The sequence below is a fragment of the Nannospalax galili genome, unplaced genomic scaffold, assembly GCF_000622305.1.
Source record: "Nannospalax galili isolate Female #2095 unplaced genomic scaffold, S.galili_v1.0 scaffold680, whole genome shotgun sequence".
NCBI lineage: Eukaryota > Metazoa > Chordata > Mammalia > Rodentia > Spalacidae > Nannospalax > Nannospalax galili.
In genome coordinates, this window is record NW_008348218.1 from 4,324,285 (window position 1) to 4,336,480 (window position 12,196).

The 12,196-nt window shown below is 43.8% G+C and overlaps 1 protein-coding gene across 2 annotated transcripts in view; it reads left to right on the top strand.

Annotated features, from left to right (window-relative positions):
• Nucleotides 1-1,674: 1,674 nt before the first annotated feature.
• Gtf2e2 (general transcription factor IIE subunit 2) overlaps nt 1,675-12,196 on the top strand; it is a gene marked incomplete at its 3' end in the record, with an annotated part of 43,959 nt that continues 33,437 nt past the window's right edge. Inside the window, 2 exon segments of one of the 2 annotated variants that reach the window (XM_008844950.2) lie at nt 1,675-1,804; nt 4,869-5,035. In XM_008844950.2, the coding sequence (XP_008843172.2) occupies nt 4,873-5,035 (163 nt within the window). 2 annotated transcript variants of the gene reach the window in all.

The following is a 12,196-nucleotide window of genomic DNA, read 5'->3' on the forward strand; positions in this document are numbered from 1 at the left end:
TTAAATCCTTGTCTACAAGATGGTCTGGGGTCTCTTTCCACACATAGGTGGAGGCTTTCTTAGAAGCTATCTTTATTTACAATCTTCCTTCTGTTAGAAGCAAGAATATGTAAAAGAGCAATAGTGTCCAGCATACATTTCCCAAGTGGTCTCATGGAAGCTAGCTGGTGGGCCGGAAGTTGTGGCCTTGCTTCTTACAGCCTCTGCCTTTCTAGTATCAGGCCCCCTTGGCTATTTCATACCCCAACTCATTCCTAGTGTTTCTGGCCTGTTCTAACCCTAACATTCTTTTTAACCCAAAAGCCTGTTTTTTTTAAACATTTTATTTTTATGTAAATGTATTTTGTCTACATGTATATAGTGTACCTGTGTCGGGCAATGTCCAGAAGAGGGAGTAGGATCCCCTGGAACTGGCAGAATTAGGGATGGTTGTTAGCCTCTTTTGAAAGAGTAGCTATTTTTAACTGCTGAAACATTTCTCCAGCCCTGCTCCCTTCCCTCCTAACATAATGTGAACAACTCACAGTTTTCACCATGGGCCTTTCTCTTACTACCTACAGAGAGCTAGCTCCTGCATCACTAGTGTGGCTGTTTCGGGAGGACAGAACAGAGACCCAGGTTCTTTGGGTAACTTGTACTAATGAACCACAGCTATAGAACATTTGAGTACTGACTATATTGCTGCATTAGGCTGTAAGAACAAGGGAAGTATGAGTGGGTACAGGATGAGCCAATAATATTTTTAATTTTTCCCCCCTGCATTTTATGTTTTCAGAATCTAAAATCCTTGTCTAATATAGTTACAGGTGGGAAAAGGGCCCATCTTTAATTTTATTATTTTTACGTGTATGAGTGCATTGCCCATATGTATGTTGCATCCATGTCATGCAGTGCCCCCGGAGGCCAGAAGAGGGTGTTGGATCCCCTGGAACTGGAGTTACAGATGATTTTTAGCTGCTATGTTGATGCTGGAAACTGAACCCTGGTCTTCTGCAAGAGCAACCATCGCACTTAACCTCTGAGTCATTTCTCCAGCCCCAGGAGCCCATGTTTAAAGTTCAGAACCCCGTTTGGGTTTGCCTTGGCTAGCTAGGCTATTCACTTGTAAAACAAGGGTGGACTAATATTGGCTGAAGTTTAGGTTACAGGTGCATGATATTGGATGTAAAATCACAAAGCCGAGTGTGGAGGCACACACCTATAATCTCAGCACTCCGGACGCAAGTTCCAGGCAGCCAGGGCTACACAATGAGGTCTTGCCTCAAAACAAACAAACATAAATCACAAAGAGCCTGGCATGGTGGAGCATGCCTTTAATGGGAAGCAGAGGTAGGTGGGTCTCAGTGATGTCGAGGACAGCTTGGTCTACACAGCAAGCTCCAGGCCAGCCAAGGCTACATACTGAGACCCTCTCTTTAAAAAGACCCTCAAATCACAAAGAAAATATTGATAATGCCGCCATTTGGGTTGAGTCTACTCCAGATCTCGCTTTGTCCAGTCGTAAGCTTTGACTTTCTGCGGAGAAAGATGTCTTCCATCTTTACTAGCTTTGCTCTCCAGAGACCAGAGGGGGCCTCAGCACGCAGTCCTGTCGTCATGGAGATTCAGGACGCCGGAGGAGGCCCCTCCCTCCGCGGTTCCTCCGGCCGGGCACGCCATGACGCATGCGCGTTTTTCGCGCGGGGGTGCCGCGGTGGCTGCCGGGACCGAGTGTCCTGCTGCCGGACCAGGAAGTGGCGGGCGTAGCCGGGGGCAGATTCGCCGCCACAGGCTCCGCGGCCAGTGGCTGGACCCCGAGCGGCAGGTCAGCGCTGGGCGCGCGTGGGCGGCGGGGTCGCTGCCGAGGGCGGGAAGCGGGGCCGAAGCGGAGGCCGGGGGCCGCGGTCTTCCCGGTAGCTGAGGCAGGGGCGGAGGCGAGGGAGGCGCCGCGCGGCCTAGGGCTCCGCGGGCCGAGCGGTGTCGCCGCCTGTCCAAACGGGGCGTGCGTGGCCGCCACTCCGCCGCGCAGCCGTTCTCCACGCCGCCCCCAGCCAGCTTTGTCTTCAGGGCCGAAGGTTCCCACGGCCAAGTTTTGGGTTGGAAAGCGGGAAATTCGCGGTCGGAGAGCTCTGGCGCCCCCTCCGGGCCCCCAAGTTTACGTTATCTGGAGAGCGTCCTGCGGTATGGATTTGGGGCGCCCGGCCGCCGCGGGCTGTGGTTTCGGGGCCGGCTCGCGGTCTAGCGTCCCTGGCGCTCTTTATAAGGATTAACTTTGCAGTACGTTTTCTATCAGTAGCGGAGCGCCGTTCTCTAGTCCCCTCGTACACGCCCAGCTCCTGGGAGGCTGGGCCGGCCGCGGGGAGCAGAGGACCGAAGGATCGCGGTGGGCAGAGGCCAGGCGGGCAGTGGAACCTGAAGTGGAACTTCAGCCTCTCGGTGTCCAGCCACCCTGAAACGTGCCAGCTCTGAGTTGGGGTTCTGTTCGTTTATTTTTAAAATTAATGTGAAATGTGGATATGGGATATAGATGCTCTACCACCCAGGCCAGTTTAGACTAAGATGCGGAATTCTGAACAGAAGAGCAGTCGTCTTTGCAAAAGGAGAAGTTAGTTGAGCACGGGACTGAAGGCAGGGCTGAGCTGCTTGCCCCGGGTGCCTGCAGTGCCCTGGGTGCGTCAGGTCGCCTTTGTTGTGGAGACCTTCCAGCTGCGTGACCCCTTCAATTCAGATGTCGCTTGTTAAAATAGCGATAGCACTAACCCTTGTTTTTTTCAGAGTTGTGGACCATCATAAACCGTGTTTAAGTTTTTGTAAACTGTAGACTTTAATCTGTCTTGAAGTCGCATTATTTAGAGGCCAGATTATTCATTAGTCTTTATGAAGTGAAGTGGACAACGTTTCGTGTTTTAGGACTTTACAATCTGTTTCCTCCACTTTCTCAAGTGTGAATTATTTTTTTCTTGTTTTCACATATTCCCTTCTCAAGACTGTCTCCTACCTTTCTTAGGAATTAATAATTAATGTTACTTCTTATAAAATCCAACCAAAATAATAACAGTGAAATAACATTTGTATGACTTCTTGTTTTGTTTTTTTGAGGCCAAGTCTCCAACCCCAGCTGGCCTGGACCTATATAGGCCTATGTAGATCACACTGGCCTCCATCTCACAGAGACCCCTCCTGTGCATGCCTCCTGAGAGTTGGGATAAAGGCATGTGCCACCATGCCCTGTGGCTTTATTAATGAAAAAGAACTTACATAAATATAGTCTCATTTTTAGTTGACCTAAATGTGTACGAGATTCATAGATCCCTTGTTTTACATAGGACAAAACTGAATTTAGAGCAGACCTATAGATTGCCTAGCTGTTAGAAATTGAAATGCAGAGAAAACAGGTGTTTCATTTTGGATCAGGGCTCTTCACTCCTTACCTAAAGTTCACGTTGCTTTTTTTCCTTTTTTTGAGACAGGATCTCATTGTGTAGCCTGATTGGCCTGAACTTGCAGTGTAGTCTGGCTGTCCTCAAACCCACAGAGATCTGTCTCCTTCTGTCTCCAGTGTTTGGGGATTAAACGCATGTGCCACCAGGTCGGGCACATCTTACTATTTATTTTGTGTGTGTTTCACCTGCGTGTATGGAAGCGCATCTGTGTGTTCAATGCCCAGAGACCAGAAGAGGTGATGCATCCACTGGAACTGGATTTATGGATGGTTGTTAACTCCCACATGGGTGCTGGGAACTGAACTGGAGTCCTCCATAAGAGCAGCCAGTGTTTTTAACCACTGAGCCAGCTCTCTAGCTCCATTGTGCTATTTTTTTGAAGTGCTTAGTGTAGACAATTGTTGGCTGCCATGTGATTGCTGGGATTTGAACTTGGGTCTTCTGCAAGAACAGCCGGTGTTCTTAACCGCTGAGCCATCTCTCCAGCGCCATAAATGGCATTCTTTTAAATACAGCAATCAGATACTGAAATTGATTGATTTCACTGATTTTTTTTTTTTGCTTTTCACATGCAGATGCACACATACACAAAATGAAAAAATCTGAAAACACTTTACACATGCAGTTAATATAGATCATCTCCTTTGTACAGTATTTCTTTGTGCCAAGTCTTTGAAATCATACATGTGTATGCATCTATCTATAGCACATATATTTATTCATTTAATAATGAATAAAATAAAGAATAAAAATAATAAAATAAAGAATAAAATAAGTTTATTCTTTTGAAACAGGGTCTCACTGTGTTACTCTGACACGCGTGGAATTGCTGTGAAAGATCAGGCCAGCCTTGAACTCACAGAGATCTGCCTGTCTCTGCCTCCCAAATGCATGTCTTTGTTTTAGAGACAATTTCTCATGTAGCCTAGACTGGCCTTGAATTGTGTTGTTGAGGATGACTTTAAACTTCTGATTATCTTGCTATCTGCTGAGTGCTGGGGTTGTAGGCATTTGCCATTACCCTCAAGTGCTGAGAATTTAACTTGGGGCCTTGTGTATAATAGATAAACTATATCAGTAGAGCTCCATTCCCAGCCCTGAAATCTGATGGATATTTTACACTTACCTGAATTCTAGCTGGCTCATTTCAGATGTACTGGGCACCTGTAGGTCATAGTTACTGGGCAACATAGCTGTAAAGCCTTGAAGAACAGTTCTTTGCTTCTGTTTTCCTTATCTTACCACTACCTAGTCCAGTTCTTGGCCACGTAATAAGCACTGATAACCAGTACTTCTTTTTTTTTGGGGGGGGGGCAAGTAAGTAAATACAAATGCTAGCAAACTAATAAGAGGTAATTTTATTAGAAAATAACTTGTCAAGGTCTATGGACTTGGCATACGGGTTTGAGTGATCTGAGTTTGTATTAAAGTTGTTGGTTTTTGCAGCATTATGGATCCAAGCCTATTGAGAGAACGAGAGCTATTCAAAAAACGAGCTCTTTCCACCCCTGTTGTAGAAAAACGTGTAGTATCTTCTGAGTCATCCTCATCATCAAAGAAGAAGAAGGCTAAAGTAGAGCATGGAGGATCATCAGGCTCTAAACAGAATTCTGGTGAGTAGAATTGTTTAGGACTTCTTGGTTTCAATTTTTCAGGAAACTAGTAATGGCAAGTTCAAAATTCTTAATTTTTAGATGTTTGGTTAAATATAAAGGATGAAATTTAAGCCCATAAGATATGGTCTTGTGTTTTAAAAATTAAGTTATTATCTTGGGCTGGAGAGATGGCTCAGAGGTTAAGAGCATTGACTGATCTTGTAGGACCTGGGTTCAATTCCCAGCACCCATGTGGTGCTAACAATCATCTGTAACTCCAGTTCCAGGGGATCTGATGCTGCTTTCTGATCTCCATGGGCATTGCATGACATGGATGCACTTACACATATGCAGGCAATACACTCATACACATAAAATAAAAATAATAAATACAAGCCAGGCGTGGTGGCGCACGCCTTTGTAATGGAACTTCTTGATCATATAGTTATATCCTTACGAGCAGTGTAGGGAGGTCCAGCTTTTCTCATCCTCACCAATACTTCCTCTTCCTTGTCTTTTTGGTCATAGCCATTCCTAGTGGATGTGAATGAGTATCATTGTAGGGTTTTCTTTTGTTATTTGTTTCAGTCACTTATTTTTGAGAAGGAGTCTTGCTATATCACCTACGCTGGCATTAAACTCACCATGTAGCCCTGGTTGGTCTTTTCTCAGCTTCCTGAGGTGCTGGAATTACAGGCATAATGCCACTATGCCTGGCTTTAGTTAACTTTCTTTCTAGGTTTCAACTTAAAAGTCATATCACAGGCCGAGCATAGTGGTGCATACCTTTAGTCCCAGTACTCCGGGTGGCAGAGGCAGGTGGATCTCTGTGAGTTCAAGGCCAGCCTGGTGTACATAGTGAGTTCCAGGCCAGCTGGGGCTACAGGGAGACTCTTGTCTTAAAAAAGACCAAAAAATAAAAATAAAAAAAATTTTTTAAAAAAGGTCCCATAGTCTTCAAAAAATTCAAACACTTTAAAAGTTCAAGTTTGCTTTAAAAATTCAGCATTTCACTGGGAGTGGTGGAACATGCCTTTAATCCCACCACTTGATAGGTAAAGGCAGGCAGACCTCTGTGAGTCTGAGGTCAGCAGTCTGGTCTACATAGTGAGTTCCAGGCTAGCTGGAGCTACTCAGTGAGACCCTGTCTTCAAAATAAAACAAACGCCCAAAGTTTCTGTGTTTTTGTTTGTTTTTGTTTTTTGAGACCAGGTTTCATTATGTAGCCTTGGCTGGCCTGGAACTTGCTATGTAGACAAACTGGCCTTGAACTCACAGATAACCACTTGTCTCTGCCTCCAGAATGCTGGGATTAAAGACATGTAGCACCATACCCAGCCTGAAAAATCCAAAGTTTCTTAACTATGGTCTCCTGTAAAAAACAAGTTTATTTCAAAAGGGAATAATTGGGCACACTTAAGCAAAACCAGAGTCCAGCATTGTAGCTCAGAGTCGGAAATCTGGGACTCAGTCACGATCTACTGGTTCCAGAGGGCTTGGGCAGCTCCACTCTTTTGGCTCTGCTGTCCACAGCACACACAGCTAGCTTGTCTCATGGGCTCAGGTCAGTTCCACACCACATGTCCCATGGTCCTGGCATCTCCAGTATCCTAGGGGCTTCTCTGCAACTGGGCTGTACCTTTGCTAGTGGCATCTCCTGGCCTGTTCAGGATTCTGATGCTGACACATGGTGCAAAGTCTCAGCCTCTATCCATGACTCCTTCCGTCCTGGGGTTTCTACTGCGACTGAAGTTGTATCTTCACCAGTGGCCTCCAGGCTTCTTACAGTTCCAAGCCTTAGCTTGTCTCCATGGTCCCTTCAGTCCTGCATCTTTCATGTCACCAAAACCAGTAGTACCACAGGAGAGATTCTTACTCATTGCCAAGTTTAGCTGCAAGCTTGAGATGGAGCCTTGGTCCCCTCTGGACCGCATTTTCTATGGGCTGACCCTGAGGAAGTACTTCCTGATGCTGGTCTCTTTAATAACAGCTGATTTTTTAGCTCCAGCTAACCAGCATTGATTGTCCATAAAGCACAGGTTTTACTTCTATAGATTCTTTTTTTTCTAATTAAAAATTTTTTTTGGTCTTTTTAAGACAGGGTCTCCCTGTAGTGCCAACTGTTCAACTGGCCTAGAACTCACTATGTAGACCTGGCTGGCTTTGAACTCACACAGATCCTCCTTCCTCTGCCTCCCAAGTGCTGGGACTGTCACCATGCCTGGCCTCATGTGATATTTTGTATTAAGAATCTGTGGAAAGCCGGGCGTGGTGGCACATTACTTTAATCCCAGCACTCAGGGAGGCAGAGGCAGGGGGAGCTCTGTGAGTTCAAGGCCAGCCTGGTCTACATAGTGCATTCCAGGCCAGCTGGGGCTACAGGGTGACCCTGTCTCAAAAAGACACAAAAAAATACCACATGAACAACCTTGATAGTTTTTGCTTCCATATCTACAAGCCAAGGTTTCCATCAGCCACATTTCTATAGCATAACTGTTTGAGGCTCTATAGCAACAGATATTAAGTTCTAAGCACTCAGTGGTTTTTCCAGCCCAAAGCTCCTAACACTTCCACAGTCCTCCCCAAAGTAACATGGTCAGCTCTGTCACATCAGTACCCCCTTTTGATAAGAGTTTCTGTCCCAGTTTGGTTTTCATTTCCTGTGATAAAACACTGACCAAAAACAACTTAGGGGAGGAAAGGATTGCATCTTACACTTCTAAATGACAGTCCATCATTGTAGGGAGTCAGGATAGGAACTCAAGTCAGGAACCTAGAGGCGGGAGCTGAAACAGAGACCACAGAGGAACACTGCTTACTGGCTTGCTTCCTCTGGCTTGCTTAGCTATCTTTTTCTGCCTAGGGATGACACTGCCTGTAGAGGGCTGGGCCCTCCTACATTACTTAGCAATTAAGAAAATGCCTCACAGACATGGCTACAGGTCAGTCTGATGGATGTAATGTCTCAATTGAGGTTCCATCCTCTCAGATGTCTCTAGTTTGTGTCAAGTTGACAAACACCAACCAGCATGTGAGCCCTATATGTATATTTTTTTCATAGGCATACATAAGATACAGTTTAATTTCTAAATTAGGTGCAGTAAAAGAATCATAACTAATAATAGACATAACAATATTATATTAAAACTTGTGTGACTATGATTTCTCTCAAATATCTTACTGCGTTTTACTTTTGTGATATAATTCATGTGTGATGTTAAGCCACTATGTATGCAAGGGTTGCTTGAACACAAGTACTGCAATACTATGACAGTTGATCTGATAACCCAGACAGCTACTAAATAACTAATAAATGGGTAATATATACAGAATGAATACACTGGACAAAGGGGTGACCAGTGGCCTGGGGTGGACAAGGACAGAGAAAGAGTTCATCGTTGGTTTTTTTTTTTTTTAATATTTATTTATTTTTGTTTTATGTGTATGTGTGTATTGCCTGCATGTATGTAAATGCACTCATGTTGTGCACTGCTCGCGGAGGACAGAAGAAGCTGTCGGATCCTCTGGAACTGGAGTTACGGACAGTTGTTAACTGCCATGTGGGTGCTGGGATTCGAACCCGGGTCTTCTGCAAGAACAGTCCATGTTCTTAACTACTGAGCCATCTCTCCAGCCCCAGAATTCATCATCTTATTCAAAATAGTGGTCAGTTTAAAACTTGTGAATTAATTATTTCTGGAATTGTCCGTGTAATCTTTTTTTGTTGGAGGGGGGGCCTCTCCCTCTAGCCCCAGCTGACCTGGAACTCTGTAGACCAGGTTGGTCTGGAACTCACAAAGATCCACCTGCCTCTGCCTCCCAAGTGCTGGGATTACAGGTGTGCACCACCACGCCCTGCTTCTGTATAATCTTTTTGGGATCATGGTATCTGAAATTACGGAAAGCAAAATCACAGCCAAGAGAGCCCTGCTATATCCAGCCTGAATTCAGTGATGAACTATGTGTTCTCATAGCACTTAAAACTTTCTGGGACTGGGGAGATGACTCAGTTGGTAGAGTGCCTGAGGACTGAGTTAAGATCCTCTAGTACAATCCTCTAGTACAATGGCATGCACCTGTAATCCCAGGGCTAGAGAGGTGGAGACAGGAGGCTATGTTTTGAAAGTTGTTCTTTGACTTCCACACATGTGCTGTGGTATAGGCATGCCTGCATACACAATAATAATATTCATAACAATAACAAAAGCAAAAACTCTGTCTGACATAGTTCCTGTGACGTATTATTGTATTAGCATGATTACTGGTTTGTCATTGTACCTACCATCAGTATTAGGAGTTAGACTGGTAAGATGACTCAGCATGTAAAAGTACTTGCTGCACAAACTTGGCTACCTGAATTCGATCCCAAGAACCCAAGTTGGAAAGAAAGAACTAATTACACAGAGTTGTCTTCAGACCTTCACATGAATGTTGTGGGATGTGTACCCTATTCCCACATCATGGGCATACACATAGCAATAATAAATTACAACAAAAAGAATCTAGACATTAAAGGTCCATCTATGGTAAGAACCCCAAAGTTTACTATTCATGAAAATGTGTAGGGTTCTTTTCCTTTCTTTTTTGAACCACAGCTGATCTGGAACTTGCTATGTAGACCATGCTGGCCTCAATCTCACAGAGATCCACCTGCCTCTGTCTCCAGAGTCCTGGGGTTAAAGGTATGTGCCAGCATGCTTGGCATATATACTTAAGTTTTACAAGTCCTTTGAAAGCTGTTTACATTATTATTAATAGTATTTTTGTTACTATTTTGAGAAATAACCCAGCAACTTACTCTGTAGCCAAGACTGGCCTTGAACTCACTGCAGTCTTCCTGCCTTAGTCTTCTGGCTGTTGAGATTTAAAGGTGTGTCACTGTGTCCAACTTTGTGTTTGTTTCTAATGTTAGTTAGAAAAATAATAAAAAGGTTAATACTTTCAAAGTGATTTTAGATTGTCAGAGTTCTTTAAAGGTTTTTTTAATTTTATTTTTTATGTGTATTTGTGTATTGCCTGCATGTAGGTAAGTGCACCCGTGTCCTGCAATGCCCGAGGAGGTCAGAAGAGGCTGTTGGATCCCCTGGGACTGGAGTTACGGATGGTTGTTAGCTGCTGTGTGGGTGCTGGGATTTAAACCCAGGTCTTCTGCAAGAACAACCAGTGTTCTTAACTGCTGATCCATCTCTCCAGCCCCCCAATAGCTTTTTTTTCCCTCCCTTTTCACATATTTATTGCACACATACACACAGAAAAATCATTCCATCAGCAATGGCGATACAAGAGAAAGAAACCCTTTAGGCTGGGTGTAGTGCACTTGCCTTTCTTTAATCTCAGCACTTGGGATTTAGAGGCAGGAGACAGGAGGATCTCTGTGAGTTCCAGACCAACCAGAGCTATGTAGTGTGACCATCTCAAAAACAAAAGAAAACAAAACCAGTCCTTTGTAAAAACCCTAGCACTGCCTTCTCCTTTGTTTGTAGGCCATACTTGAGTATATAAACTTATAATAACATCTCTAATTACATTAAAAATTAGAGCTGGGAGATGACTCAATTGGTAAAGTGTTTGCTGTGTAAGCATGAGGACCTGAGTTTGGATCTCCAGTACCTTGTGAAAAGCTGGGTATAGTGGTGTAGACCCATGACCTTAGTGCTGGGAAGACAGGCAGGAGGATCTGTAGGACTTGCTGGCCAGCCAGATCTCAACAATCTGAGCTTCACGGTCAGTGACACCATCTCAAACAAGGTGGAGAACAGCAGAGGAAGGCACCGACTGTCAGCTGTTGGCCTCTGTGTGCACATGCACACATGAGCACCTACACTCCGTTGCACACATACATGGTTGCACACAAAATGAATTTTTGGGGGGGTTCTGTTTTGAGACAGGGTCTCCCCATAGCCCCAGCTGGCCTGGAACTCACAGAGCTCTTCCTTCGATTGCTGGGACTAAAGGGATTTGCCACCATGCCCAGCACAAAATGAGTTTTAAAATTACTTTCAAAGTAGATTTTTAAAAAAGATGTGGTTCTTTTTTCCTAGGTGTGGTGGCACACACCTTTAATCCCAGCACTTGGGAGGCAGAGGCAGGCGGATCTCTGTGACCAAGGCCAGCCTGGTCTACATAGTGAGTTCCAGGACAGCTGGGGCTACAGGGAGACCCTGTCTCAAAAAGACTAAAAAAAATATATATAAATATATATGTGTGTGTGTGTGTGTGTGTGTGTGTGTGTGTGGTTTTTTAAAAAAATATGTTTTCATCATTTTTATTTTATGTTTATGATTGTATTACCTGCATATAAGTAAGTGCAGTCATGCCTGTGGAGATGAGAAGAGGGTGTCAGATCCCCTGAACTGAAGTTATGGACATTTGTTAGCTGCCACATAGGTGCTAGGACTTGAACTCAGGTCCTCTGCAAGCAGCCAGTGCTCCTAACCACTGAGCCGTCTCTCTAGCCCCTTAAAGTAGATTTTTAAAAACTTCAAATAGTAAATCCTTTTCTATTTTGTCACAGTATTGAGTGGCCTTTTAAAAATTTCATTTATCGTGTGTGTGTGCACATGCCATCACATATGTGGTGGTCAGAGAATGGCTTCCAGGAATCGGTTCTCCTCTTCTACAATGTAGGTCCCTGGGATTGAGTACCTTAACCTGCTGAGCTATCTCACCAGCCCTTCAGTGTCCTGTTACTCCATTAAGGTAATTTGGTACATTACTAAAAGGCTTAAGTTATTTTCAGTTTTTTGTTATTTTGAATAGTATTTTTAAAAAATTATTTATTTAATAACCATGTAATTAGAAGAAGCATTTCATTACAACAGCATTGACATATTCAATAACAATTTCCAGAACTGAGATGCATCTCTTTCAAAATGGGCTGTAAATTTTTAGGGTTATAGTTGAATTAATACAGTTTTACAATATTGTACTCTGTATAAACCCTATAAGACATAAAATTAAATGAGGTTTTAAACTTTAAAAATGATCTCCATTTCATTATTAAAATATAGTTTCATGCATAAAAATTCATTTTTAATACAATTGACACTAAGATGCACATGCGTTTCTAATCTCTATATATCTGATTACTACTAGTCACAGTCGGTTACTTTCTGAGCTTGGCATCTCAGCATGAATATAAAGTCATCAGGTAGATTTCAATGGTAATGTTTTTCACAT